The sequence below is a fragment of the Cynocephalus volans genome, chromosome 12, assembly GCF_027409185.1.
Source record: "Cynocephalus volans isolate mCynVol1 chromosome 12, mCynVol1.pri, whole genome shotgun sequence".
Classification (NCBI taxonomy): domain Eukaryota; kingdom Metazoa; phylum Chordata; class Mammalia; order Dermoptera; family Cynocephalidae; genus Cynocephalus; species Cynocephalus volans.
This window is the reverse complement of record NC_084471.1, coordinates 46,299,701-46,326,987: the sequence shown is the minus strand read 5'-3', so window position 1 is coordinate 46,326,987 and position 27,287 is coordinate 46,299,701. Positions and strand designations below refer to the sequence as shown.

The window sequence follows — 27,287 nt, the reverse complement described above, 5'->3', positions numbered from 1 at the left end:
TAAGTAAAAAATATAGCGTTAGTAACTATAATCACTATGTGTTTATCAGATCTTCAGAATTTATTCATCTTATAACTGAAAATTTGTACCTTTGACCAACATCACCCATTTCCTCAAGCTCCCAGCCCCTGGCAACCACCATTCTACTCTAGGTGTAAAGCTACATGACTACGAAAATTGTCAGGTTAAAGCAATAGCTACACTAATTGTATGGCTAAGCATTTCATAATTAAAGCCAAAACATTTCATTATTTTAGTTATACTAAGTTTCCATTTGTATTCTCAGGGCTAGGGCTCGAACCCTTCAAACCCATTGTACGGACTGAGTCGCAGACCCCTCACATGCCAGACTGGGTCACAGACCCCACACACGCAGGTCCATGCTAGGTGACTGGGAAAGATTCCAGGAGCCACTGACAGACAACATGAGCTCAGTCCTCAGCAGTAGCAGCAGCAGCTTACAGCAGCAGTAGCAGCAGAAGCAGCAGTGGCAGTCGCCTCTCAGGGCATCCCTGGGGCACTGGCAGCAACAGCTTGCAGCAACAGTAGCAGCCTCCCCATGGCCCTCCCGGGGGCATCCCAGGGGCAGGGGGCCCTGTGGATCAGAGCCACTCATCCTCTATACTTAAGTCCATAACCCAGCACACCTGAGTGCACATGCACAATTACATTAGACAATAACCAAGGAATACCTGGGCATACGTGCCTGATTATTACATCAAATGCCCTGCAAGATTCTGAACATCTGAGGGGCCCTGACCATTTTCCTATATTTCCCCTACATTACACTTCTATGATTTTGATCTTTTTAGATTGCACATGTAAGTGACAACATACAATATTGTCTCTCTGTGGCTTATTTCATTTAGCATAATGTCCTACAGATTCATCCAGGTAGAGTCATTCTTGATCTCCCCTTTCCCTCAAGCGTACGACAAATCCATCAGTAAATCTGACTTCATGAGACGATTTCTTATCCAGGTCTGCTACTAGCACCATCTGGGTCCAGTCCAAACCTTCAGCATTATATCTTGCCGAGATTATTGTGATAGCCTCCTCAGAGGTCTTCCTGCTTCCAGGTTTGGCCTATTCTCAACAGAACGAAGTAGCTTTCTGCCTCACAGCAAAAGGCAAATTCCTTACATGGCCTAGGAGCCCTCGCTGATCTACCTCCGAGACTTCCTTTAATTCCCTGATGATCTCCTCCCATCCTTCCCTTGCTCTCCCTTCTCTGACCACACTGTCCTCCTCGATAGTTCTTACACATTCCATGCTCATTCCTACTTCATGACATTTAGTTTCTCCTGACTTGCTCTTCACCTCTTTCAGGTGTGTGCTAAAAAGCTATTATTGGGAAGATATACGAAATGGTCTGTGAGCCCTAGTCCTAGTTTAAAATTGGTGTAGTCAGCAGGATTTTGAGCAGGTACAGGAGCCAAAAGCCCCTTGGGAGAGGAAGGAAATGTGGCTACTCCTGAATATGTTGTGCCCTATAGTCACTTTCCTGTGGACCAGGATCTGGTTGCTACTTGCTATACTGCAAGTCAGCATAGACCAGGTACTCCATGAAGTAACATGGCCTCAGAAAGCCCTTAGGGAGGGGGAAGAAATGTGGCTGTCCTTGAGTATGCAGTGCCCGGTGGCCACTTTTCTGCTGACTGGAGCCTGGCTACTGCTCACTTTGTTGCAATCTGATTGAGATTTAAAGAAGAAAGTAGAGTTGTTGGAAGCACAGATAATTGTTCTGGAGGATGATGTGCTGTGACTGGGCTCCCCTGCCTCTCACACCATGGAGAACGACAAACCCAGTGGTGAGTTGGGGGAGACCATGCATCTCCAGGCATGACCTGTCATGCAACAGAAAGTGAAGCATGAGCAGCATATAGGACCAGGCAGAACACCAGCAGGTGATCCACAGGTGACCCAATTCACTAACTATGTCCTGTATACCCAGGTTGAATTCGTTGACTTGGGGAGACAGTTCCAGCAGAAACAGGGGGAGCCCCTGGCTGCTTGGCTGCTGAGGTTATGGGACCTAGGGGTGGATAGTGTGATATGCTCTGGTGAGGAGATGGAAAAGCTGGCCTTCATTATCATGCACCTGTCCCTGAGGCAGCAGCTACAGAATAGCTGCAGATATGCACAAGGGCCAGGTAATCACTCTTTAATGGAATGGGTGAATGCAGCTGCCCAAACTGTGTGGGCAAATACTGCAGAACTGCCCAAGATTGTGAGTAAACGGCAAACACATTCTGAGTTGGTTCAAATAATTCGGGAGCTGGAGATGCGGCAGTCCATATTTAATGTAAACCCCCATGGCCCAGATGATGAAAGTTTTACAGGCAGCATGAGAGACATAGTGCTGCAAAATGCCCCATCAGTGTCCTTTAGGTCACTGATGGCCATATGGGCCCCATACATTGGTCATCCTATACATGAAGTAATGACCATGATAGCCAGCCATGAAGTAGAGAAAAAGAGACAAGAAAAAGGGATCTGAAAGGTGGCTAAGACCAAACTCCTAAGACATGCTCAGGATTTTATTCCAAGGGGACCAAGCAAGACTAACCATAAGCAGATGTGGCTTGACTTGCTTGCAGCAGGGGCTGATAGCAAGAAAACTGACTGGCAGCCAAATGCAGTCCTGTTTCCCTTGTGGCAGCAATTACACCCTGCTAAATGTCTGGACACAGGTAGCAAATATGCTCAGTGGATTTAAAGGATTTTTTTATTGCTCCCAAGGAGGCAGATGAAATGTTCCATTTCGATTAGGGAGCAGGCCAAGGTACTCGTCCTTTGGGGGCAGGCAAGGACTGGAGGCCTCACATCGAATTGGCAATACATTGGTCGAGGACAAATGTATGGCATGTTTTGGCATCGGTGGATACAGGTGCGTAACGTAGTCTGATATATGGCAATCCAGATAAGTTTCCAGGGGCCACAGTTCATACAGATGGCTATGGAGGACACACTATTGAAGTCAAAGCTGTGTCATTGCCATTAAGCATTGGACGATTGCCCCCTCATGTGTATACTGTATTTGTATCCCCAGTAGCTGAATACATCTTGAGCATGCATGTACTTTATGGTTTGCACCTGCAAACAACAGTTGGAGAGTTTCGGCTACAAATACAGACAGTAAAGCCTGTGTTACGGGGATATGCTAAACATGACCCACAGGTGTTACCCCAGCCAAGACATGTAGTTAATGTAAAGCAATATCACCTACTGGGAGGACATGCAGAGATAGGTGCCACTATATTGGAGTTGGAGAAAGTTGGCATTATTCGTCTGACTCATAGCCCATTTAATGCTCCAGTATGGCCAGAGAAAAAGCCTGATGGTACCTGGAGAATGACTGTAGACTATCAAGAACTATGCAAAGTAATGCCTCCTTTGCATGCAGCTATGCCTTTGGTTCATGACTTGATGGATCAGCTGATGACTCAGCTGGGAACTTATCATTATGTATTGGACCTTGCAAATGCTTTCTTCTCTATTCCAAGCTCGGCTGATAGCCAAGATTAGTTTGCCTTCACCTGGGAAGGGAGACAGTGGACCTTTCAAGTATTGCCCCAAAGTTATCTGCATAGCCCAACCATCTGTCATGGTTTAGTGGTTGGGGACCTAGCCAAGTGGAGTAGGCCCAGCACAGTTACAATGTTTCACTACATTGATGACATGTTGTTAACCTCTGATTCTCTTGCAGATTTAACCCAGGGAGCTCAAATGCTGCTAAGCCATTTGGAACAATGTGGGTGGGCCATGAACACAGCCAAAGTGCAAGGACCTGGGCTGTCAGTCAAATTCTTAGGAGTGGTCTGGTCAGGTAAGTTGAGAGTCATCCCAGAAGCTATTAAAGACAAGATGCAGGCATACCCTCAACCCACAACTGTAGCTCAGTTACAGACATATTTGGGACTTCTGGGGTATTGGAGAGCTTTTGTACCCCATATGGCTCAAATGGCCCACCCACTGTACACATTGACAAAGGAGCCCTCTGGGATTGGACTGAGGAAGTAGAACAGGCTTATTGGGCTACAAAAAGGGCAATACAGCAAGTATAGGCCTTACAAGTGGAAGACCCCCACTAAGCCTTTTGAGTAAGATGTATGTATAACCCAGTGGCTTGGATAGTGGGTGTTGGGAAAATACAGGAAAATGGTCAGGGCCCCTCAGATGTTCAGAATCTTGCCAAGCATTTGCTGTAAATATCCTCAGGTGTTACTTATTACTACTTAATGTAATTGCGTATGGGCACCCAGGTGTTCTGGGTTATGGACTTGAGTATAAAGCTCTGATCCATGGTGCTTTTCAGAACTCTCAGAGAAGCGCTAGGACGACTGCTTCTAGCTCTGAATAAAGCCTATTAATTTTTTACCCATGGCTCCCAGGACCTTTTCCTATTAGCTAGCTCGTAAACCTGTGTGTGGAGGGTTTGTGACCCAGTCTGTGCAACAGACTCGAGGGGTCTGTGAGCCCTAGCCCTAGCTTTACAGGTATCTTATTGGTTAAGTTCTCCCTCGGTAATCCTATACAGATTGCTGTCCCATACCTACAGCTGTGACTTCCCCAGTTCCTTTACATCTATAGCATTTATCATTATCTGTCATACAAGATGAGTTGATTGACTAATCAATCCATTGACTGATTTTTTTTTCTCTTCATACTATCTCCTTCCACTATAACATAAGCTCAGTAAGGGCAGGAAATTTTGTCTGTTTTATTCACTGATATCCCCAGTGCCTGGAAAGGTGACTTGCATATAGTTAAACATTCAATAGGTATTTGTTGAAAGAATAAACAATGAATGAATGAATTATGGTGATCATTTCCAAAACCAAAAGGAGGTTTGTCTTCTTATAGACTTAGTGAAAAAAAAGATATATCTGGAATGATTAATAATAAATTTAATTAGGGAATTAATATTATTTTCTGAAAAATTAAAGTGTAATGATTTTCAAGTTTTAATTAAAGATGTTTCATTACTTAAAAAATATATGGGTACACAAAAGTTTACATTTTAGGGAGCAAAACAATTTGACAATAACAGATTCATCACCTTTTTATACTAAGTGGAAGAAAAACTCAACAAAGGATATTTGCCATTAGAATCAACCAGAATCAAACTTATTTTATTGTTCAACTGATTATCAGTCGACTCATGTATCAGCTTTATTACTTAAAAGCTATGGCCTTTAGTTATTGTCCTGGATCCTAAATAACTCTAACCTTAGCTTTTCTTTGTCAATAAAGAGAATCAATTTACATCTTGCTCCCTTCTTTAAAGAGGGGCTTCCATTTCTGATATCGGGGACTTTCTCTATTTTCAAAAATTACTATTACAGTGTCAATTTATGTAATTATAATAAAATATACTAGTAGCCTATTTATATAGCATTTGTGATTCTCATAATTCTACACATTTCAAGACATAAAATAAGTTGCTCAAACCCCTTGAGTACAAGACTGTTATATACAGGATCTACAGAAATCTTTTATTACAAAAGCTTTTTTGCTAAAAATATGTTTTGTTCCAAAAACACATTAAACTTAATAATTTCACACTTTTAATGTAGGTTAAAAAATCAAGGAAGCAAAACAGTATTTTTTCAACAGAAAATATGTAAATATTGGTTTCAATAAAACTCTTTATTCATATTATGTAAAATATTTATCATATGGAAAGATTTACATATAATATTTGTTCCTGTCCTAAACCAACAGTAAACAAATGTTCTCATCTGAACAAGTGTTCAAGGAAATCAAAGTTTTATTTTAGAAATCTTTTTTGATATTTTTGTTTTTATAAAAAATCATTTATTTATTTATTTTTGATTATACATGTTTACGGGGGACAGATTTGATTATCACTATTTGTGTACAGTATGTGAATACCAAATCAATATTATTAGCATGTTCACCATTATAAATCCTAATTATTCTTTGTATCCCTTACCCATTTGCTCCTTAACCTCCTCCTTCCTCACCTCTAGTAACTATAGGTCTGTTCTCTCCTGAAAGTTCATCATTTATTGTGGTCTTTATTTCCTTCCTTCTTTCTTTCTTTCTTGGCTCCCACTTATGAGCAAGGATATGCAGTATTTCTCTTTCTGTGCCAGGCTTATTTCACTTAGTACGATTTTCTCCAAGCTCATCCATGTTGCTGTGAATGGCAGTATTTAATTCTTTTTTATGGCTGAGTAGTGTATTCCATGGTATATATACATACATACCACATTTTCCTTATTCAGTCATCTGTCAATGGACGGTTAGGTTGGTTCCATGTCTTGGCTATTGTAAATAGAGCTGCAGTGAACATGGGAGTGCAGGTATCCCTTCGACATGGTGATTTACATTCCTTTGGGTATATACCCAGAAGTGGGATTTCAGGACCATATGGTACTTTTATCTGTAGTTGTTTGAGGAAACTCCATACTGTTTTACATAATGGCTGTACTAATTTACAGTCCCAACAACACTGTAGAAGAGTTCCTTATTCTCCACATCCTCATGAGCATCTGTTATTCTAAGTCTTTTTGATAATGGCCAGTCTAGCTGGGATGATCATTGTGGTTTTGATTTGCATTTCCCTGATGATTAGTGATGTTAAGCAGTTTTTCATGTACATGTTGGTCATTTGTACGTCTTCCTTTGAAAAACCTCTAGTCAACTCCTTTGCCCATCTTTTAATGCAATTATTTGGGGGGTTTTTTACAGTGAAGTTGTTTGAGTTCCTTATACATTCTGGATATTAATCTCTTGTCAGATGTATAGTTTGCAAATATTTTCTCCCATTCTTTACATTGTCTTTTCACCCTGTCAACTGTTTCCTTTACTGCACAGAAGCTTTTTAGTTTGCTGTAAGCCCATTTGTTTATTTTTTCTTTTGTTGCTTGTGCTTTTCAGGTCTTATTTATAAAGTCTTTCCCCAGACATACATCCTGAAGTGTTTCCCCTATGTTTTGTGTTAGAGGTATTATAATTTCAGGTTTTATACTTATGTCTTTCACCCATTTTAAGTCAATTTTGGTATATGGGGAGAGATACGGGTCTAATTTCATTTTTCTCCATATAGATGTCCATTTTCCCCAGCACAATTTACTGAAGAGGCTGTCCTTTACTCAATTTATATTCTTGGTGCCTTTGTCAGAGATCAGTTAGCTGTAAGTACCTGGGTTGATTTATGATTTCTCTATTCTGTTCCATTTGTCTGTCTATTTTTATGCCAGTACCATGCTGTTTTGGTTCTATAGCTTTGTAGTATAGTTTAAAGTCAAGTAGTGTAATGCATCTGGTTTTATTATATTTTGAACTACTTTGCTGCCACCCTATAAAACAGTTGCCCAGAGAAACCTTCATTTTATTTTCCTAACATTTTTACAGTGACCTAAATATCACATGGTAGACCCTGCAAATAAAATATGGCTAGGTGCTAAAAGGTTGGAAAATTATTCTACCTGGTATTATAGACATCAAATTACCAGACTTGTGTGCATATGTTTGGGTCTGGAAGATTTGTTTTAAGATAAAATGTACCAAATAATCCAATTAAAACTCTTACTCTTTCAGCTAAACTCTACATGATTAATTGATTGATCTATTTATTTTTATTTTTGGCCACAAACCAAGTCTTAATACATTTTAAAAGATTAAGATCATAGAAAATATGTTCTCTGACCACAATAACTCAGGGAAATTTAAGAAATGCACAAATATGTAGAAATTAAACAACACTCCCCTAAATAAACATTGGGTAAAAAAAAAATTATAGGGAAATTAGAGAGTACTTTGAGATAAAAGTCAAAGTACAACTTATCAAAATTTAGAGGATGCAGGGTTCATGTAATGCTAAGAGAAAAACTTATATTTGTAAACACCTATATTAAAAATAAGAAAAATCTCAAGTCAGTAATGTAAACTTCTACCTTAAGAAAATAGAAAAAGAAGAGAAAACTAAACCAAAAGCAAATATAAGCAGGTAAATATAAAGATTACAACAGAAATACATGAAATGGGGAATTAAAAAACAATAGAGAAAATCAACAAAACCAAAAGTTGATTCTTTAAAAAGATCAACAAAATTTGCAAACCTTTATCTAGATGGGCCAAGAAAAAAAAAAGACTGGAATTACTAAACTCGGAAATAAAGCTGGGCATTATTACACTGTCATTATGGTTTTTTGTGGTAGTAAGATTTAGTTTCTTTCTCTTTCTCATTTACATTTTTGTTCTACCAGTGGGTTTTGTTCTTTCCTGTGTATTTGCAGTAGTGATTATCATTTTTGGTGTTCTAGATGCAAGATTTCCCTGAGAATTTCCTGTAGGGCTGGTCATGTGTTGGTGAACTCCTGCAGTTTTTGTTTGTCTGGAAAATACACTATTTTTCCTTCATTTCTGAAGGATAGCATTGCCAGGTATACTATTCTTGGCAGGCAGTTTTTTTCTTTTACTATTTTGAATATATCACCCCATTTTCATCTGACCTGTAGTTTCTGTTGAGATGTCAGCTGTTAGTCTGATAGGGGCTCCCTTATAGGTGACTTCATGATTTTCTCTTGCTTATTTTAAGATTCTCTCTGTCTTTGAGCATTGCTAGTCTGACTATAAAGCATGTTGAGATGATCATTTTGGGTCGAATCTCTTTGGGGTTTTTTGAGCATCCTGGATCAAAAGGTCCGTATCTCCCCCTATACTTCAGAAATCTTCTGTTATTATTTCATTGAGTAGGTTTTCCATTCCTTTTCCTTTCTCCTCCCCTTCTGTAACACTCATGGGTTGAATGTTTGTTTGCTTAAGGTTGTCTGCTAGCTCTCTTAGATTCCCTTCATTTGTTTAAATTCTTTTTTTCCTTTTTTCTTTTTTTTTGTCCACCTGGCTTATTTAAAAAAAAAAAAAACTATCTTCAACATCAGAAATTATTTCTTCTATTTGTTCTAGCCTGCTGCATAAGCTATTGGTTGTGTTTTTCATTTCACTGAGTGAATCTTTTAGTCCCATTAGTTTTGTTACATTCTTTTTTAATGTATTAAACTCTTCATAAATTTCCTCCTTCATATCCTGGACTTTTTATTCTCATTTTATTGTATTGTCTAACTGAGTCTTCTTGTATCTCATTGACTTTCCTTAAGATAGTTGCTCAGAATTCCTTTTCAGTCATTTCAAGGGTTTCCTGCTCTATAAAGTCTGGTACTTGAGAATTACTGTATTCTGTTGGTGGTGTATTTTCTTAGGTTTTCATATTTCTAGTATCTTTACATTGATGTCTGGTCATCAGGTAGAGCAGTGGCTTCTAGTACTCTGGGGTGGGTTTTGAGGAGAGAGATGTCTTCTTCCTTTTCCAGTCTCTGCTGATGACACTCCTGTGTCAGTGCAGTTGAGTGTCTTGCAGGCCATCTGCACAGTGGCTGTGGCTACTGCTGTGGCATTGAACTACTTTTTCAGCAGTTGTAGTGGTGGCAGTGGCTGTGGTGGGCTACCCACATGGAAGTGGTATTTTTGACATGATCTCTTGCCTGTTCCCAGGTGGGGGTGCTGCCCTCAACTCCTGTCCAGGACCCCGGGTATGCTCTGTTGCCTGCTTCTAGACTAAGTGGGTTGCCCTTTGCTCTTGCCTAGGACCCTGGATATGCTGTCTTTCATGCTTCCAGGTGTAGGTGGCTGCCCTTGGCTCCTGCCTAGGACCCCAGGCATGCTCTCTTGCTTGCTTCAGGATGAGGGGGCTGCCCTCAGTTCCTGCCTAGGACACTGGGCATGCTCTCTTGCCTGTTTCCAGGCAGAGGGTGCTGCCCTCAGTTCCTACCTAAGATCCCAGGTATGCTCTCTTGCTTGCTTCAGGTGGAGAGCTGCCCTCAGGTCCTGCCTAGGACCCCAGTTGTGCTCTCTTGACTGTTTCCAGGCAGAGGGCTATTCTTGGCTCCTGCCTAGGACCCTGGACATGCTCTCTTGCCTGCTTCCAGTCAGAGGTGGCTGCCCTCAGCTCCTCTATGTGATTTATTTAGTTATATATTGTTCCTACATGGATTAAAAAAATAGTTGATATCCCACACCTACTTATAAATTTATAATTTTTTTAACCTACAGGAAAATGATAAGCAAACACAAACATCAAACTTCCCTGAAAATACATTATTCTTATAGAAAGTTAATTGAATTAAGAACTGTGTTCAAGTGTTCTCTTATTTATGGTCAGTAGTATCATAAACTATGTCTCTAAAACTTTCTTTCCAAAAACCAAGATTGCTTTTTCCTGTATGCTTATGAAAAGCCATTAAACTTATTATATTTAATATGCTCTTTTATCATGAATGATGAATTTACACCTAATTAATATTAAATGAAAGCATAACAATTTCAGCAATTTATGAGGTTAAAAAAAATCTCCCAAAATAAGCCAAAAGACAGTCATGAAATGATGACAGTTTTAGAATACAACAGGGTCACTGTAAAGTCTGAAACCACTTTTCAACGTTAAAACTTAGACTGTGATAACAAATAAGTTCATGACAGCTACATCAAAAGCATGTATTTAATATTGTCTTACTTCCAACCCCAAGGGAGTGAAAAACTTCTAACAGGGAAAAGATGATTAAGTCACATGGCTAAAGTTTTCACTTCTGAAAATGGTGGTAATACCCTTTAGGGTTTGTTGTAAAGTACAAACTAGTAAATACAAGTAAAATACTTAAAATAGTCCCTGCCACATAGAAATAAATGTTACCTATTACACTTATTATGACCACAATAAGACATATAAAACTAAAAGATATTTCAGTAATATGTGTACTGTTTTCTTTAAATTTCATTAGAATTTTATAAAGCCTCATACAGTACCTTTTCATCTATCTTGTTTCTCGGAGACTGTTGATGTATGATATTTGATTTTGTCTTTTCTGCATTTTTCTGACTATACTGTTTATACCCCTCTTTCATTTCAGTTTTATACTGCTGATATTTTAGTTTATATTTGCTTGTTGGTGCTGGCAAATTTTCAGGTATTATGTCCTGCTCCTAGAGGTAAAGGGGAAAAAAAACATGCTACACATCAGAAAAGAAATCAAAGTGATTATTAATTTTCCTTATTGACATTAACAGGTTTATCATTTGCCTTAGCATTTATGCCTAGGAAACAGACCGTTAAAATCCATGTTCTAAACAGAGGTGATATTTAAAACCTTTAGCTGGTACAGCATCACTAACCAATCAGAGAACACAGAATTGCTCAGAATGGGCACTGGACTTTAATATCAGTAAGCTTGTACCTTGTTTTCCAGCCAAAGATCAATCTTGATTCCAAATTTCAGAGGAACTCCTCTTAGAAGTTTCAGATAGGCTTTTCTTTCCTCTGCCCCAGAAGAACTCCACTGTCAATCATTTCTTCCAGAATAGTCATAGGAATTGGATATCACTAATACTGAGGACTGGTTGCCATTTCTAGAACACTGAGATATTCTACCCTCTAGTAGAATATCTATTATTTGGTTCTCTGTTACATTGCCATGGGAGTAAGAGATAATAGAGCCAGTGGATAAGAGAAACCTAAAAAAAAAGTGCTAAGCAAGTACAAGGGCATACCTATTGACCCACAGAGAGACAGACACTCCAAAAGGAGCATATAAAGCCAGTCCGACCCTTGAAAAGTGTTGAGGATATACAAGTCTATCCCAGAGGAGAAAAATGAAACAAAGCTTCACTGTGAAAACTATAGCTAGATACAGACTAGAGTATTACTCGTAATTTTCCAAAATGAGAATGGGGAGAACATGAACAGAGCCAGCTACAGGAGAAGGACTAACAAAGACAGAAAAGTAAACCCTCCTTATGGAATATTAGTCACAACCTATATTCATAATATGGAACAAAACACTAGATACTGTCTGAACTATAAACATATCCTAAGGAGACACCTTGAAATAAGTATAGTTACTTACTCCCTAGTATCCTAGTAGGCTCAAGTATGAATCAATTTCCAAGAGACCAATCTTAAACTAGCAAGTTTAAGTTGCCATATTTTAAAAAATTCCTTAATTCCATATATGGATGTAACTTTACTTTACCTATTTTATAAGAATTTTTTTAAATACCATTCTTATGTGTGAAAAAAAAGTGTAAAACAAAGTAAATTATTCCACCAACATTATTGTTTGGATTTTTTTTTTTTTTAAAGATGACTGGTAAGGAGATCTTAACCCTTGAGTTGGTGTTGTCAGCACCATGGTCTCCCAAGTGAGCCAACCGGCCATCCCTATACAGGGACCCAAACCCGTGGCCTTAGTGTTATTAGCACCACAATCTCCCAAGTGAGCCATGGGCCAGCCCTATGTTTGGGATATTAATATATAAAATATTTAAACTGGGAAAAACATAGACAGGAATAGTAAAATTTCTGAATTAAATACAATGCAAATAATGCATACTATAATTCTGAAAGTTGGTAAGAGCCAAATAAATACTAACCAGTTCATTTAGATGATGCTGTGTATATGGCATTTGACATGGTGTGATCCAGCCAAGAGTAGAAGATGAATTTGGTGGGTTAAAATAAATATGTGCTGTACTAAGTGGAATACGATTATATGAAAAATCATCCTAAAAATAAAATGTAATTAATGATACTTATTATATACTATATGTAATACTGTGCTCAAATGTTTATTATATTAAATACTATGTAAAAATTACCTCATCATCAGAGTCAACAAGGCTTCTCAAGTCAAGTGGTGGGACCCTGAAAGAAAGAATCTGTGTATCCCATAACTGTTTAAAATGAGACCTTAATAATTGCAAATCATGTATGTCACATCTTATATAAAAAGCCAGCTTTTATATGCTGCAGCCAGTGGTGTTAAACGTTCAGTAATTTTTGCGCTGGTTGTTATACACAGACATTATTAAAAATAAAATTATATAAATTTATAATTAAATTATATTAAAAACAAAAGTGATAATTACTCAAAATTCATTACTTCCTAATGATTTTACTGTACCTCACTATTATCTGTGCTCTAGAGGTTATCTATGTCTTTTTTATCCGTATAGTAATATAATAGTGTGCATCTCTTTCCAACTCTGTGCTTAGTGATGTTACATAGACAGCTTGAAATCAGTTATGGTCGGATTATTTACACTGGAATTGGAAAATGCTATGAACCAGAACTTAATTTATTATTTTGTTGATTTCTGAAACTGAAAAAAGTGGTGGAGAAAAATGTTAATAAAGCAGGTCAAACTTAAAAGTATATCATGTCTATAGCTGTCAGTGACTAGCACAAAATATTATTTCAAACTATTATTTCATATTCAAACTTATTATTTGATTCAGCAAAGAAATCACTCACATCACTTCACAGAAAATGAAAATGTCAACCAATATCATTTGGAACTACACTGGTTCATCAATTGCAACCACAAAGATAACAGAGTTTAGCAAAAACCAAAGAAAGCATTCTGTGAGAAATCAATTGTCTATACGGGATCTACAACAAAGACTTTATATATTTTATTAGTATCTTTAAATTACTTGCTATGCATCCTTATATCAGTAAAAGTCATAATCAACTTAAAATATACTTAAATTTATTTGTAATGAGCAAATAAAATTTGTAATAAACTTATAATACCCTTTCAGAAAACCAGTTGTTAGACATTGACCAGCACACAATTGCCACATTCATCGTGTCTTATTCCATATCCTGTGCTTGAGCATAGCTCTATTCTTTACGTCTAGATAAGCATACAGGTATCTATTATTGTATAACCGCATGAAATTGTTGGTATTTACTCATTTTTAATCTACGAAAATGTCAATGTCATGTTGCCTGTCCTAGTAAGTTACTGTTTTTAATTTCTTTTTCCAAGAAGCCCTACAGTCTAAAATACTTGAAAGAATATAAAAGTCCTATCATTCCAAATTTTAAAGGGCAAAAGTAATGTGAAATCTAAAACATAAAATAATGTATTCTAAGCTAAATATAATTCAATAAGATTGATAAAACTGTCATATTCCTCAAAATAAGACTAAAGCACAGATATATTTACCATAAGTTAATTTTGACTATACCAATTATAGAATTAAAAATTTTATATATGTCTTCAATAAATACATTTAGCTGAATTTTCTAAATGAATATTTTAGCTTCTTCAGGAAAATATAAGAATAATATTAAAGAAAAAAAAGTATTACCCATAATTCTACCATCTTATTACAAGAGTTATTTTAATTGTGGCATAGTAATTTTCAGGCCACCCATATGCATATAGATTTTTCTGAGGTTCACAATTACAGCTACACATATATAATTTTGCCTTCTTTTTTTTAACTTGCTAACGTATCATAAATATTTCCCATTAAACAGTTCAAATGTGAAGAAATGTGACTTACACAGGTGGGCAAGAATTCTGGATTGCCAATGATCCAGAAGTCCATCCTTGCTTTTAATTAAAAAAAAAAAAAAGAATCAATATGCATATACCCTTTAAACTCCATATAAGAAATACTTATTAAGCCCCTCCCTACTGTGCTTGAGACACAGATAAAATGAAAAGCATGATAGATACCTCCACCCACATAACACTCTGTCTGCTGGGGAAGACATTCACTCGAATAAGCAATAATGGGAAAAATAAGTCTATGACATAGCAACTATACAGCATGGGAGCCCAACCTACTCTAGGGAGCTGAGGATGCTTTTCCCAAAACCCAAAAAAGCAACCTCCTTAAAAGGAAACTCTAAAGTATGAGGAGGAGTTAGCCAGGTGAAAAGAGATAGGAGAAAATTGCTTCAGCCAGGAAACAACATGCTGCACAGGCCCACAGGCAAGAGTTAACATTTGGAAAGGAATGAAATCCAGAGTATGATGTAAGTAGGGGCCACAGCTGCTACATTATAATGTTACATTATCAGTTAAGGAACTCGGACCTTGTCCTGAAGCTAAGGAAAGACAGCGTAGGATTTAAGCAAGGAAGTGACAAGTAAATACATGTACTGTATGTGTTTGTAAATGTTCCATCTTATTGCCAAAAACTGCAAAGAAATGAAAATTACAGGGAGGTTAGCCACCATGAAATAAGAAATATGTATGATTCTTAGGGAAAAGTTCAAGTTAATAAAACAGGAAATAACTCACCTATAAACACTTTCACCTTACTTCCGAAATGTTATCTAGCTCATGTTTTTTTGTGATATTGACAGCAAACATTCAAGACTGAGCTTTAATCACTCTAATTGACCATAAGAATAAGAGAATACAAATTCCACTCTATATCTACTTTAATATGACACTGTCTTAAATACCATCCTAATAAATAATTAAAATGTAGAAATGGTAGAGTTACAAAACGATTATGTAAATGGAAAAAATATGCACATAACATAGCCTAAAATAACAGAGCACTTTCATTACACATCAAAAGTTTCCTTATTATACTGGTGAAATACCATTATATCATCTAACTTTAGGAAGAAAAATAGAAAACACTTTAGGAAGCTAAATAGAGTATAGCTGTAGATGTCATCATCATCACTATCACTCAGGAAGTGTTTAATAGACACAGATAGTCTTATGAAGTCACAGGTATAGCTGCTTTAGAATCGCAGTTATCTTTCTTGTCTAGTTTCAGCAGAATTATGCTAAACAATTTGGAATAAAGATAATTTATAGCTAATTATTCTCTAGGCCAGCGGTCAGCAAACTATGTCTCACAGACTTCTCTGTTTTTGTAAATGAAGTTTGGAATACAGCCACCCTCATTTGTTTACACATTGGTTGTATTCACACTACAGTGAGCAAAGTGGAGAAGCTACAACAGAGACTATGTGACCTATAAAACAAAAAATATTCATTACCTGTCCCTTTACATAAAAAGTTGGATATTTTTGCATTCTGTCTTTTTCACCTTTTTTAATAACCTATTATCTATGTTATTCCTCAAAATCATCATTTTTACGTCTATATAATCTTCATCTAGAGGTTGTAAAATTATCAAATATTTCTCAATTGCTGCATATTTTTTCTATCTTTTTCACTATTTAAAAAAAGCACCTCAAAAATTCCTTTTTTCATCTACCTTTTCTTCAATTTGGGTTATACCAAGAATGGGATTACTTGGATCAATAATTGGAAAAATTGGAGACCCTTGCGGCACCAGCACTGGAGCTCAGTCTAAGGCCTGGAGGGAAGTGCACATAGCCCAGCAGCCGCTGAGGTGAGCCAACACCAGACCCTTGCAGCACTGGGGCCCAGTCTCAGGCCCCAGGGGGAAAGGAAACACACATAGCCCGGCAGTTGCCGAAGTGAGCCAAGACCACACCCTTGCGGCACCTTGGCTCAGTCTAAGGCCCAGAGGGAAGTGCACACAGCCCAGCAGCCACCAAGGTGAGCCAGGACCAGACCCTTGTGGCACTGGGGTCCAGCCTAAGGCTTTGTGGGGGAAGGAAAGTGCACATAACCCAGCAGGCACCTAGGTGAGCTGAGACCTGCACAGCAACAGGGGCACAGTCTACAGCGACGGAAAGCTAGAACAGGAGCCAAGGTGGTGTAATAAGATACTGCCACACCTTCTGTCACCACAAGGACAGTTCACCACCACAGTAGCAGCCAGGGCCACTCTACAGGCAACCTGCCACTCACTTGACTACATTGATAAAAGAGTCACCATTAGAGCCTGCAAATAGAGGAGGAAGTATTTATCCTTACAGCCAACTCAAGTAACAGAAGCAGCAAGTCCTCTACCAGATGACCAAACATCAACAAAAAAATACTAGAACTACAAACAAATAAGCAGATATGACACCACCAAAGGAATACAGTAATGCTCAAATTCCAGACCCCATAGAACAGAGAATCCTTGAAATGTCTGAAAAAGAATTCTAAGCAATGATCTTAAGAAAGCTTGAAGAAATAAAAGAAGATTCAATTAGAGAACACAAGGAAACAAGAAATAATATCCAAAATATGAAGGAGGAAATTAACAAAGATATTAATACCTTAAAAAACAATGTAGCAGAACTCCTAGAAATGAAAGATTCACTTATTGAAGTAAAAAACACAGCAGAGAGCTTAAGCAGCAGGCTAGAGCAAGCAGAATTTCAGATCTCAAAAATGGGCTTTTAGAAATAACCCAGGCAGACATAACAAAAGAAAAAGAATTAAAAATAATGAGGAAAATCTAAAGAGACAGAAGACAACTTCAAGCGATCTGATATCCGAATTGTGGGTATTCCAGAAGGGGAGGAGAAAGGAAAAGGTATTGAAAACCTATTCAAGGGAATAATAACAGAAAACTTCCCAGGGGTAGGCAAAGATGCAGACCTTCAGATCCAGGAAATTCAAACGTCCCCAAACAGATTCAATCCAAAAAGATCCTCTCCAAGACACATTGTAGTCAAATTTGCAAAGCTCAAAGATAGAGAGAATTCTAAAAGCAGCAAGAGAAAAACATCAAGTCACCTATAAGGGAGCCCCCATCAGACTAACAGCAGACTTCTCAACTGAAACCCTACAGGCCAGAAGAAAGTGGAATGATATATTGAAAACACTAAAAGAAAAAAAAAATGCCAGCCAAGAATTCATTACCCAGCAAGGCTCTCCTTCAGAAATGAGGGAGAAATAGTGTATTTCCCAGACAAACAAAAACTGTGTGAGTTTACCACCACACGACCAGCTCTGCAGGAAATTCTCAAGGGAGTCTTTCATCTGGAATCTGAATAATGAATGTCACTATCACAGAAACACAAGAAAGAGCAAAACCTGCTGTTAAAACTAAAATGCCAGTGAGAAAGAGCAAGAAGCTAAATCATGCCGCCTCAAATATCCAACTAACATTGAAGAAGAGAAATAAAAAGGGAGGTAAGGATCAAAAGATATTCAAAACATCTAAACAAAAAGCAGTTAAATGACAGGAATTAAACAATATTTATCAGTAACCACCCTAGATGTGAATGGATTAAACTCCCCATTCAAAAGGCACAGATTGACTGACTGGATTAAAAAGCTAGACCCAAGTATATGCCGTCTTCAAGAGACCCACCTCACACATAGAGACACACACAGACTAAAAGTGAAGGGATGAGGGCCGGCCCGTGGCTCACTTAGGAGAGTGTGGTGCTGATAACACCAAGGCCATGGGTTCAGATCCCTATATAGGGATGGCCAGTTAGCTCAATTGGGAGAGCATGGTGCTGTCAATACCAAGTCAAGGGTTAAGATCTCTTTACCAGTCATCATTAAAAACAAAAACAAAAAAAACACCCAAACAATGTTGATGAAATAATTTACTTTGTTTTACACTTTTTTTCACACACAGGAATGGTTTTTTAAAAATTTCTTTCAAAATAGGTAAAGTTACATCTTTATATGGTATTCAGGAATTTTTAAAATATGGCAAAACATTAGATTAGTCCTTGCTGGTTTAAGATTGGTCTCTTGGAAATTGATTCATACTTGAGCCTACTGGGATACTAGGGAGTAAGTAAGTGACTATACTTATTCCAAGGTGTCTCCTTGGGATAAGTTTATAGTTCAGACAGCATCTCGTGTTTTGTTTCACATTATGAACAAATAAACAAATAAAAGTGAAGAGACATAAAAAGATATACCATGCAAATGGAAACCAAAAACAAGCAGGAGTAACTATTCTTATATTGGGTAAAATAGACTTTAAACCAAAAAACATAAAAAGAGACAAACAAGGCCACTCTATAAAGATAAAATGATCTAGCTAGCTAGAAAACAAAACAGTCATAAATATATATGTACACAATACTGGAGCATCCAGATATATAAAGCAAACACTCTAGATATGAAGAAGGAAATAGGCCCTAATACATTAATAGTGGGTGACCTGAACACCCCTCTCTCACTATGGGACAGATCTTCCAGGCAACAGATCAACAAAGAGACACAGGACTTAAACTACACGTTAGACCAACTGGACCTGGCAGATATATACAGATCATTTCACCCAACAACTAAAGAATATACTTTCTTCTCATCAGCTTATGGAACATTCTCCAGGATAGACCACATATTAGGTCACAAATCTAGCCTCAGCAAATTTTTAAAAATTGAAGTAATTCCAAGTATCTTTTCAGACCACAATGGACTAAAATTGGAAATTAATAATAAGCAAAACTCTGGAAACTATACAAATACATGGAAACTAAATAATAGGCTCCTGAATGACATATGGGTCCAAGAAGAAATTAAACAGGAAATCAAAAACTTTCTAGAAACTAATGAAAATAAAGATACATCATACCAAAACCTGTGGGATACTGCAAAGACTGTACCAAGAGGCAGATTTATTGCAATAAATGCTTACATCAAAAGAACAGAAAGACTTCAAATAAATGACCTAACACTACACCTCAAAGAACTTGAAAAACAACAACAATCCAAACCTAAAGGTAGTAGATGGAAAGAAATAAGATCAGAGCAGAACTAAACAAAATAGAGACCCAAAAAACAATAGAAACAATCAACAAAACAAAAAGTTGGTTTTTCAAGAAGATAAATAAAATAGACAAGCCTTTAGCTATGTTAACAAAAAAAAGAAAAGACCCCAAAAACAAAAATCAGAAATGAAAAGGGAGACATTACAACCAATACCACAGAAATACAAAGAATTATTAGAGAGTATTATAAACAACTGCATGACAACAAATATGAAATTCTGGAAGATATGGATAACTTTCTAGACACATGCAAACTACCAAGACTGAACCAAGAAGAGATAGAAAACCTCAACAGATGAATAACAAGCAAGGAGATTGAAGCAGTAATTAGCAACCTTCCAACAAAGAAAAATCCAGGTCTGGATGGCTTTACAGCTGAATTCTACCAAACTTTTAAAGAGGAGTTAATACCAATTCTCCTCAAACTATTCCAGACAACTGAAACAGAAGCTACTCTCCCAAACTCATTCTGTGAGGCCAGCATAGCTCTGATACCAAAACCGGATAGAGACACACACACAAAAAAATTACAGGCCAATATCTTTGATGAACCTAGATGCGAAAATTCTCAACAACATATTAGCAATCAGAATACAGCAACATATTTAAAAAAACTATACACTATGATGAAGTGGGATTCATCCCAGGGATGCAAGGATGATTCAACATATGAAAGTCAATAAATGTGATACATCACATCAACAAACTCAAAGACAAAGACCATACGATTATCTCAATAAATGCTGAAAAAGCATTTGACAAAACTCAACATCACTTCATGATAAAGACTCTCAACAAATTAGGTATAGAAGGAAAATATCTCAACACAATAAAAGCCATTTATGTCAAGCACACCACCAGTATCATTCTGAATGGGGAAAAACTGAAGGCATTTCCCTTAAGAACAGGAAAAAGAAAAGGATGCCCACTCTCACCACTTCTATTTAACATAGTATTGGAGGTACTAGCCAGATCAATCAGGCAAGAGAAAGAAATAAAGGAAATCCAGATTGAAAAAGACGAAGTCAAACATTGCCTATTTATAGATGACATGATACTATACATAGAAAAACCTAAAGACTCTAAAACTCCTAAAGCTGGTTAATAACTTCAGTAATGTTGCAGGATATGAAATAAATGCCCCCAAATCAGTTGCATATATATATACACACTCAAATAAATAACTAACAGAAAGAGGAATAAAGAAATAAGCCCATTTATAATTGTCATGAAAAAAATAAAATATCTAGGGATCAATTTAACCAAGGAGGTGAAAGACCTCTACAATGAGAACTACAAACTACTTCTAAAAGAAATTAAAGAAGACACAAAAAGATGGAAAGATATTCCATGCTCTTGGATTGGAAGAATTAACATTGTAAAAGTGTCTATAGTACCCAAAGTGATCTACAGATTCAATGCAATCCCCATCAAAATACCAATGACACTCTTCACAGAAATGGAAAAAAACAATCTTACCCTTCATATGGAACAACAAAAGATCCCGAATAGCCAAAGCAACCCTGAACAAAAAAAAATAAAGCCAGAGGCATAACACTACCTGACTCCAAACTATACTACAAAGCTACTGTAACCAAAACAGTATGGTACTGGTATAAAAATAGACATTCAGAGCAGTAGAGTAGAATTGAGAACCCAGAAATCACCCCTCAGGCTTATAGCCATCTGATATTGGACAAAGGACACAAAAATATAAATTGGGGAAAAGACTGCCTCTTCAACAAGTGGTACTGGGAAGACCGGATACCCATAGGGAGAAGAATGAATCTACATATGCACCTCTCACCATACACTAAAATCAACTCAAAATGGGTTAAAGACTTAAGTATAAGAACTGAAACTGTAACATTACTAAGGGAAAATACAGGTGAAACACTCCAGCAACAAGGTCTGGGCACAGACTTCATGAACATGAGCCCGAAAGCACAGCAGTAAAAGAAGAAATAAACAAATGGGACTATATCAAACTAAAAAGCTCCTGCACAGCAAAGGAAACAATCAACAGAGTGAAATGACAACCACAGAGTGGGAGAAATGTTTTGCCAAATATGCGTCTGACAAGGGATTAATATCCATAATATAACTAGGAACTCAAGCAACTATACAGTAAAAAAATAAATAACCCAATTAAAAAATGGGCAAAGGAGCTGAAGAGACATTTTTCAAAGAAAGACATACAAATGGCCAACAAGTACATGAAAAAATGCTCAACATCACTAGTCATCAGGGAAATGAAAATTAAAACTACATTGAGATACCACCTCATCCCAGTTAGACTGGCTATAATCAAAAAGATGGTGAATAACAAATGCTGGCAAGGGTGTGGAGAGAAGGGAACGCCCCTGCACTGTTGGTGGGACTGTGAATTAGTACAACTACTATGGAAAACAGTTTGGAGGTTTCTCAAACAACTACAGATAAATCTTCCATACAATCCAACAATCCCACTTCTGGGTATATACCCAGAGGAATGGAAATCATCATATTGGAGGGACACCTGCACACCCATGTTCACTGCAGCTCTGTTTACAATAGCCAAGACATGGAACCAACCTAAATGTCCATCGATGGATGATTGGATAAGAAAACTGTGGTATATATACACCATGGAATACTACTGTGCCATAAAAAAAGAATGAAATACTCCCATTTGGAACAACATGGATTAGCCTGGAGAAACTTACGTTGAGTGAAATAAGCAAAGCATGGAGGGATAAATACCACATGTACTCACTCATATGTGGGAGCTAAGAGAGAAAGAGGAAGGAAAGAAAGAACACAGTGGTGCATTGGACTTGAAGAGGGAGAGAACATTCCTTGGGATACAGCGTGGAGTTTGAGGGAAAGGGGGAGGGGGAGGGAGGTTGGAAATAATTGGGTGGGGACACAGGGTACAAATGCAACTTGTGGTAATGGGTATGCTGCCAGTATTAATCTGGCCCTCACATCATGGGCACAAGGGGTGACAATCAGCCTCGTATCTCATGAATATTCATAACAAATAAAAATGAATAAATAAATAAATAAATAATTGGGAAAATTGTATAACTCAATACACACTACCAATCATGTTTCCAAAAGTGTTATATCAATTTACAATGCACCATGTCTACTTCTAGGTACTCTTAATACCACCTTTTTCCTAATTTAAAAGACCCATAAAGATTAACTTGCATTCTGTTAACTAGCATTCCCCTATCAGTGAGACTGAATAACTTTTTAATGTTCTTATCTCCTAGACCTATTTGTCTATTGTTGTTGCTCATAATAATGACATTTGTAGCATTAAGTACCATTTTTTAAAAAATTCATGCGTTATTTCTCATTTTTAATTCTAGCTCTTTGTAGAACACTCCAGGCATAGTACCTAGTGATTTCATAATAACTATTTTGACATTTTGATCATAAACTCTAAAAGACAATAACCTGGACATCTGGGATTATTTTTTCCTTAAGGAACAACAATTTTAAGATAAGCATAAACTTGTCCTCTAACTCTGCCACTAACTGGACTTTCCTAATAAAGAGATGAAAGCAGAAATAAGACTTAAAGACAGGTATTATTTAAGCAGAAAAGAATAATTATAGCAGCCATTTTTTAAAGAACTTAAACCTTGAGCTTTTCTTAACAATTAATGATAAAAAAAAAAACCCTGAGGTTTCCATAATATGATAACCAAATAATCAGTGGGAAGTGCTGTAATACTGTGCTTAATATTTTAACTAACAAGGGCTGCTTCGACTCAAATCACAAAATATTCAGATTTAACCCATAACTTAGTGGACCATAAGAACTCCAAAGCATTATCAACTCAAGGAGATGGTTATACATAGACCAAGGAGCACAGATCTTGAATTCAGAACTAGAGTTCAAAATCCCGAGAAATCACTTAATCCCTAGGAGTCTCAGTTTTTCCATATCTAAAAGCAGGTGAATAATAGTACCCACCTCAAAGGTTTGCTGTAAGAATTAAATTATATAAGTTATTCAGACATTTATGATAGTAACTGACAAGAAGTTTTTGGAATAATAATAAGAAGAAATAATAATAATTCTTATTATTTTGAAATAATAGGAATAACGGCATTACATTTATTTCTAAATTAAATTTTATATTTACCCAATTCTATGGTGGATACAGAGAAAAGGTAACTTTAAGCTTGCACTTAATTAATCAATAAAATACACTTCCATGATACAATGAAAGATGAGAAGAATAAAGGACCTAATAATAGAAGCCCAGATTCTCTTCTTACATAGCTAAAACACAATGTAATATTATTTCACAAAGTATTTTAATTTTGGTTTAAATATAAAAATAAGTTGGCTGATCGGTATTTCATGTTTCTGTATTTCTAGGCATGCAGTCATCACTACCCTGGTTACCTTCTCTACCTTTTCTGCCTATCAAAATTCTGTACATTCTTCTAATGAATGGACACAAAGAATGATTACATATAGTAATGATGAATATGCTAATAATCCTGATTTGATCATCACATTGTATGCAAGTACTGATAGTCAACCCTGTACCCCATAAATATGCATATCAATTACGTTTCAGTAAAAACAGAGATGTCATTCCTTAGTGAAACCTTCCCTATTCCCCCCACTTAACCATTCCCTCTTCTTTGAAACTCCATATTTTATGTATGTATATATATATATAGTTGAATTTAACACTGTTGAAATTAGAAATTTTGCTTATGAGACTAGAGGCCCTTTGAAAGAAGTCTTCATCTCATTTATTGCTGGGTCTTTAGCACCTGCAAGTACAAAATAAATAAATCCAAAAGAATACAGTCACAGAGATTCCATTTTAAACAAACATAATGTGCATTTTAAAGTAAGTTTGGTTTATAATCTTTTGAGCCTCCTCTGAATATAAACTACATTATACATTATATAATATAACCATTAAAAGTATTTTTAGAGTAAATACTCTAAATAATATTAAATACTAAATAATAACATAAATATTCTTGTGCTTTATGTTACATAAAAAAGAAAGAAATGAAATTATATATGCAATTTACACTGTTGTATCAACTATGCATAAATCCACCAAGATGTTAATAGGATATATCCTAATAGTGGAAATATCAATATTTTCTTCTTTCTACTATGTATTTTTCTTTTTTAATATATTTTCTGAAGACACAGATAATTTTTAAACAATAATAATAAAACAAAAAGCTTAATTTTTAAAAAAATAAAACTAACTTGGAAGCAGGGAGACATGCAGCAGAGGAGGTGGAAGCTCCACAGAGACCACATGCCTTATGGTGCTGGCCCATGACCCAGCAGGTAGGCCTCACATCTACCACCTGACTCCACCTCCAGCCCAGCTGAGTGTGTGTGGAGCAGGGAGACGTCCAGCAGGGGAGGTGGAAGCTCCACAAAGACCACATGCCCTGAGGTGCCAGCACATGATCCAGCAGCCCAGCTAAGTGCATGCTGACCAGAAAGATGGCTCCCCAGAGGCCCAAGACCCAAGGCAACCATGCACACAAGGCACTAGTGGCCAACCGAGCAGACACAGAGGTAGCCATACCAAATTGGCAACCCCAGCAACATCCTACCCAGACAATCATGTCAAGCCAGTAGACTGTGACACCTCCTGCCACAATGACTAAACATCAAAGGAAAGATACCAGAAATATGAAAAATCAAGAAAGTACACCACCAAAGGGTAATAACTCTCAAGCTCTAGATCCTATAGAACTAGAAGCCCTGAAATGTCTGACAAGAAATTTTGAGTGATAATTCTAAGGAAACTGAATGAGATAAAAGAAAACTCAGCTAGACAACATGATGAAATGAGGGAAAGTATACAGGACCTGAAAGAAAAAATGTACAAGGAAATCAATGCCCTGAAAAAGAATGTAGCAGAGCTTGCTGAGCTGAAGAATTCATTCAATGAAATAAAAAACACAACAGAGAGTTTAACCAGCAGGCTTGCAGAAGTAGAAGAGAGAACTTCTGACCTTGAAGATAGGCTGTTTGAAATAACACAGGCAGACAAAAAAAAAAAAAGAAAGAAAGAAAAAAGAATTAAAAACATTGAAGAAAATCTAAGAGAGATATCAGACAACCTTAAGTGTTCAAATATCCAAGTCATGGGTATTCCAGAAAGGGAGGGAAAAGGAGATTTCATTGAAAACATATTCAACAACATAGTGGCAGAAAACTTCCCACTTATTGGAAAAGACACAGATCTTCAGATTCAGGAAGCTCAAAGATCCCCAAACGTATTCAACCCAAAAAGGTCTTCTCCAAGACATGTTATAGTCAAATTGGCAAAACTCAAAGACAAAAAGAGAATCTTAAAAGCTTCAAGAGAGAAGTGTCAAATCACCTATAAGGGAGCCCCAATCAGACTAACATCAGACTTTTCATCACAAACCTGAAAAGCCAGAAAAGAATGGGATGATACATTCAAAACACTAAAAGACAGAGATTGCCAGCTGAGAATATTCTGCCCTGCAAGTCTATCCTTCCAAAATGAAGGGCAAATAGTACATTTCTCAGACAAACAAAAACTGCGGGAGTTCACTACCACACGACAAGCCTTACAAGAAATTCTCAAGGTGCAGCCTTTATGGAAAATGGTATGGAGATTCCTCAAACAATTACAGATAGATCTACCATATGACCCAGCTATTCCACTGTTGGGAATATACCCAGAGGAATGGAAATCATCATGCTGAAGGAATACCTGTACTGCAATGTTTATTGCAGCTCTATTTACAATAGCCAAGAGTTGGAACCAGCCCAAATGTCCATCATCAGATGAGTGTATACGGAAAATGTGGTATAGCTACACAATGGAATACTACTCAGCTATAAAAAAGAATGAAATACTGCCATTTGCAATGACATGGATGGACCTAGAGAGAATTATGTTAAGTGAAACAAGTCAGGTACAGAAAGAGAAATATCACATGTTCTCACTTATTTGTAGTAGCTAAAAATAAATAAATAAATACACCAAAAAACCGGTGGGGGTGAGAAAACACAACAATTACAATTCCTTGAAGCTGACGTGACAAGCAAACAGAAAGTACATTGTTGGGAGGGAGGGGGTAGAGGGAGGAGGGAGGGAGGTTTCGGTAATGGGCCACAATAATCAACCACATTGTATATAGACAAAATAAAAAAATAAAAAATAAAATAGAATAAAATAAAACTAACTCAAGCAGTTGCAAATTTTCAGGTAATGATTATCTTCAGTCTTGGTGGTTCCATTCTTCAAATCTAGGAAATATTAATCTTAAATACTTGTGAGTATAAGTCGGAATAAAAACATGAAGAAAGAAGTCAGAAAATTATGTAATAAGTCATCCCAGAAGAGGAAAATTACATAGCTTACATACTTGTAGTGGCTTCTTTCTTCTGGAGAATGGCTGAGTTTGGCTTGTAGGAGAAGCAGCAACTCCTTTAACCTCTAAATCCATTCAAGTTTATGTATTTATCACATAGCATACTGTGAAAAAGGTAAAACAGATTTAAAGTGATAATTCTTACTCCAATTTTAAATAAGCCATACAAATCATGTAATAATACTACATGGAAAGAAATCATATGGTCAATCACTTTTACTTCTTTCGTCAAATCAGCTTTTTGTAGGGTCCCCAAAGAGATCCATGTCTTAATCTCTGACCCTGTAAATGTTACCTTACAAGGCAAAAAGGACTTTTCAGATGTGATTAAGAATTTTGAGATGGCAAGATTATTTATTATCTGGTGGGATCAATGTAACCACCAGCGTCCTTCTAAGCGAGAGACAGGAAGATCAGAGTGAGACAGAG

The 27,287-nt window shown here is 36.8% G+C and overlaps 1 protein-coding gene across 1 annotated transcript in view; it reads right to left on the bottom strand.

Annotated features, from left to right (window-relative positions):
* CAPS2 (calcyphosine 2) overlaps nt 1-26,948 on the bottom strand; it is a 73,427-nt gene extending 46,479 nt beyond the window's left edge. The window contains exons 1-5 of the mRNA XM_063115650.1: nt 26,853-26,948; nt 14,381-14,430; nt 12,682-12,727; nt 12,457-12,588; nt 10,834-11,010 (exon numbers count right to left, since the gene is read on the bottom strand). Coding sequence (XP_062971720.1) covers nt 10,834-11,010; nt 12,457-12,588; nt 12,682-12,727; nt 14,381-14,430; nt 26,853-26,933 — 486 coding nt within the window. The 5' untranslated portion in view covers nt 26,934-26,948. The remainder of the gene's footprint in view (nt 1-10,833; nt 11,011-12,456; nt 12,589-12,681; nt 12,728-14,380; nt 14,431-26,852) is intronic.
* Between the last annotated feature and the right edge of the window lie 339 nt (nt 26,949-27,287).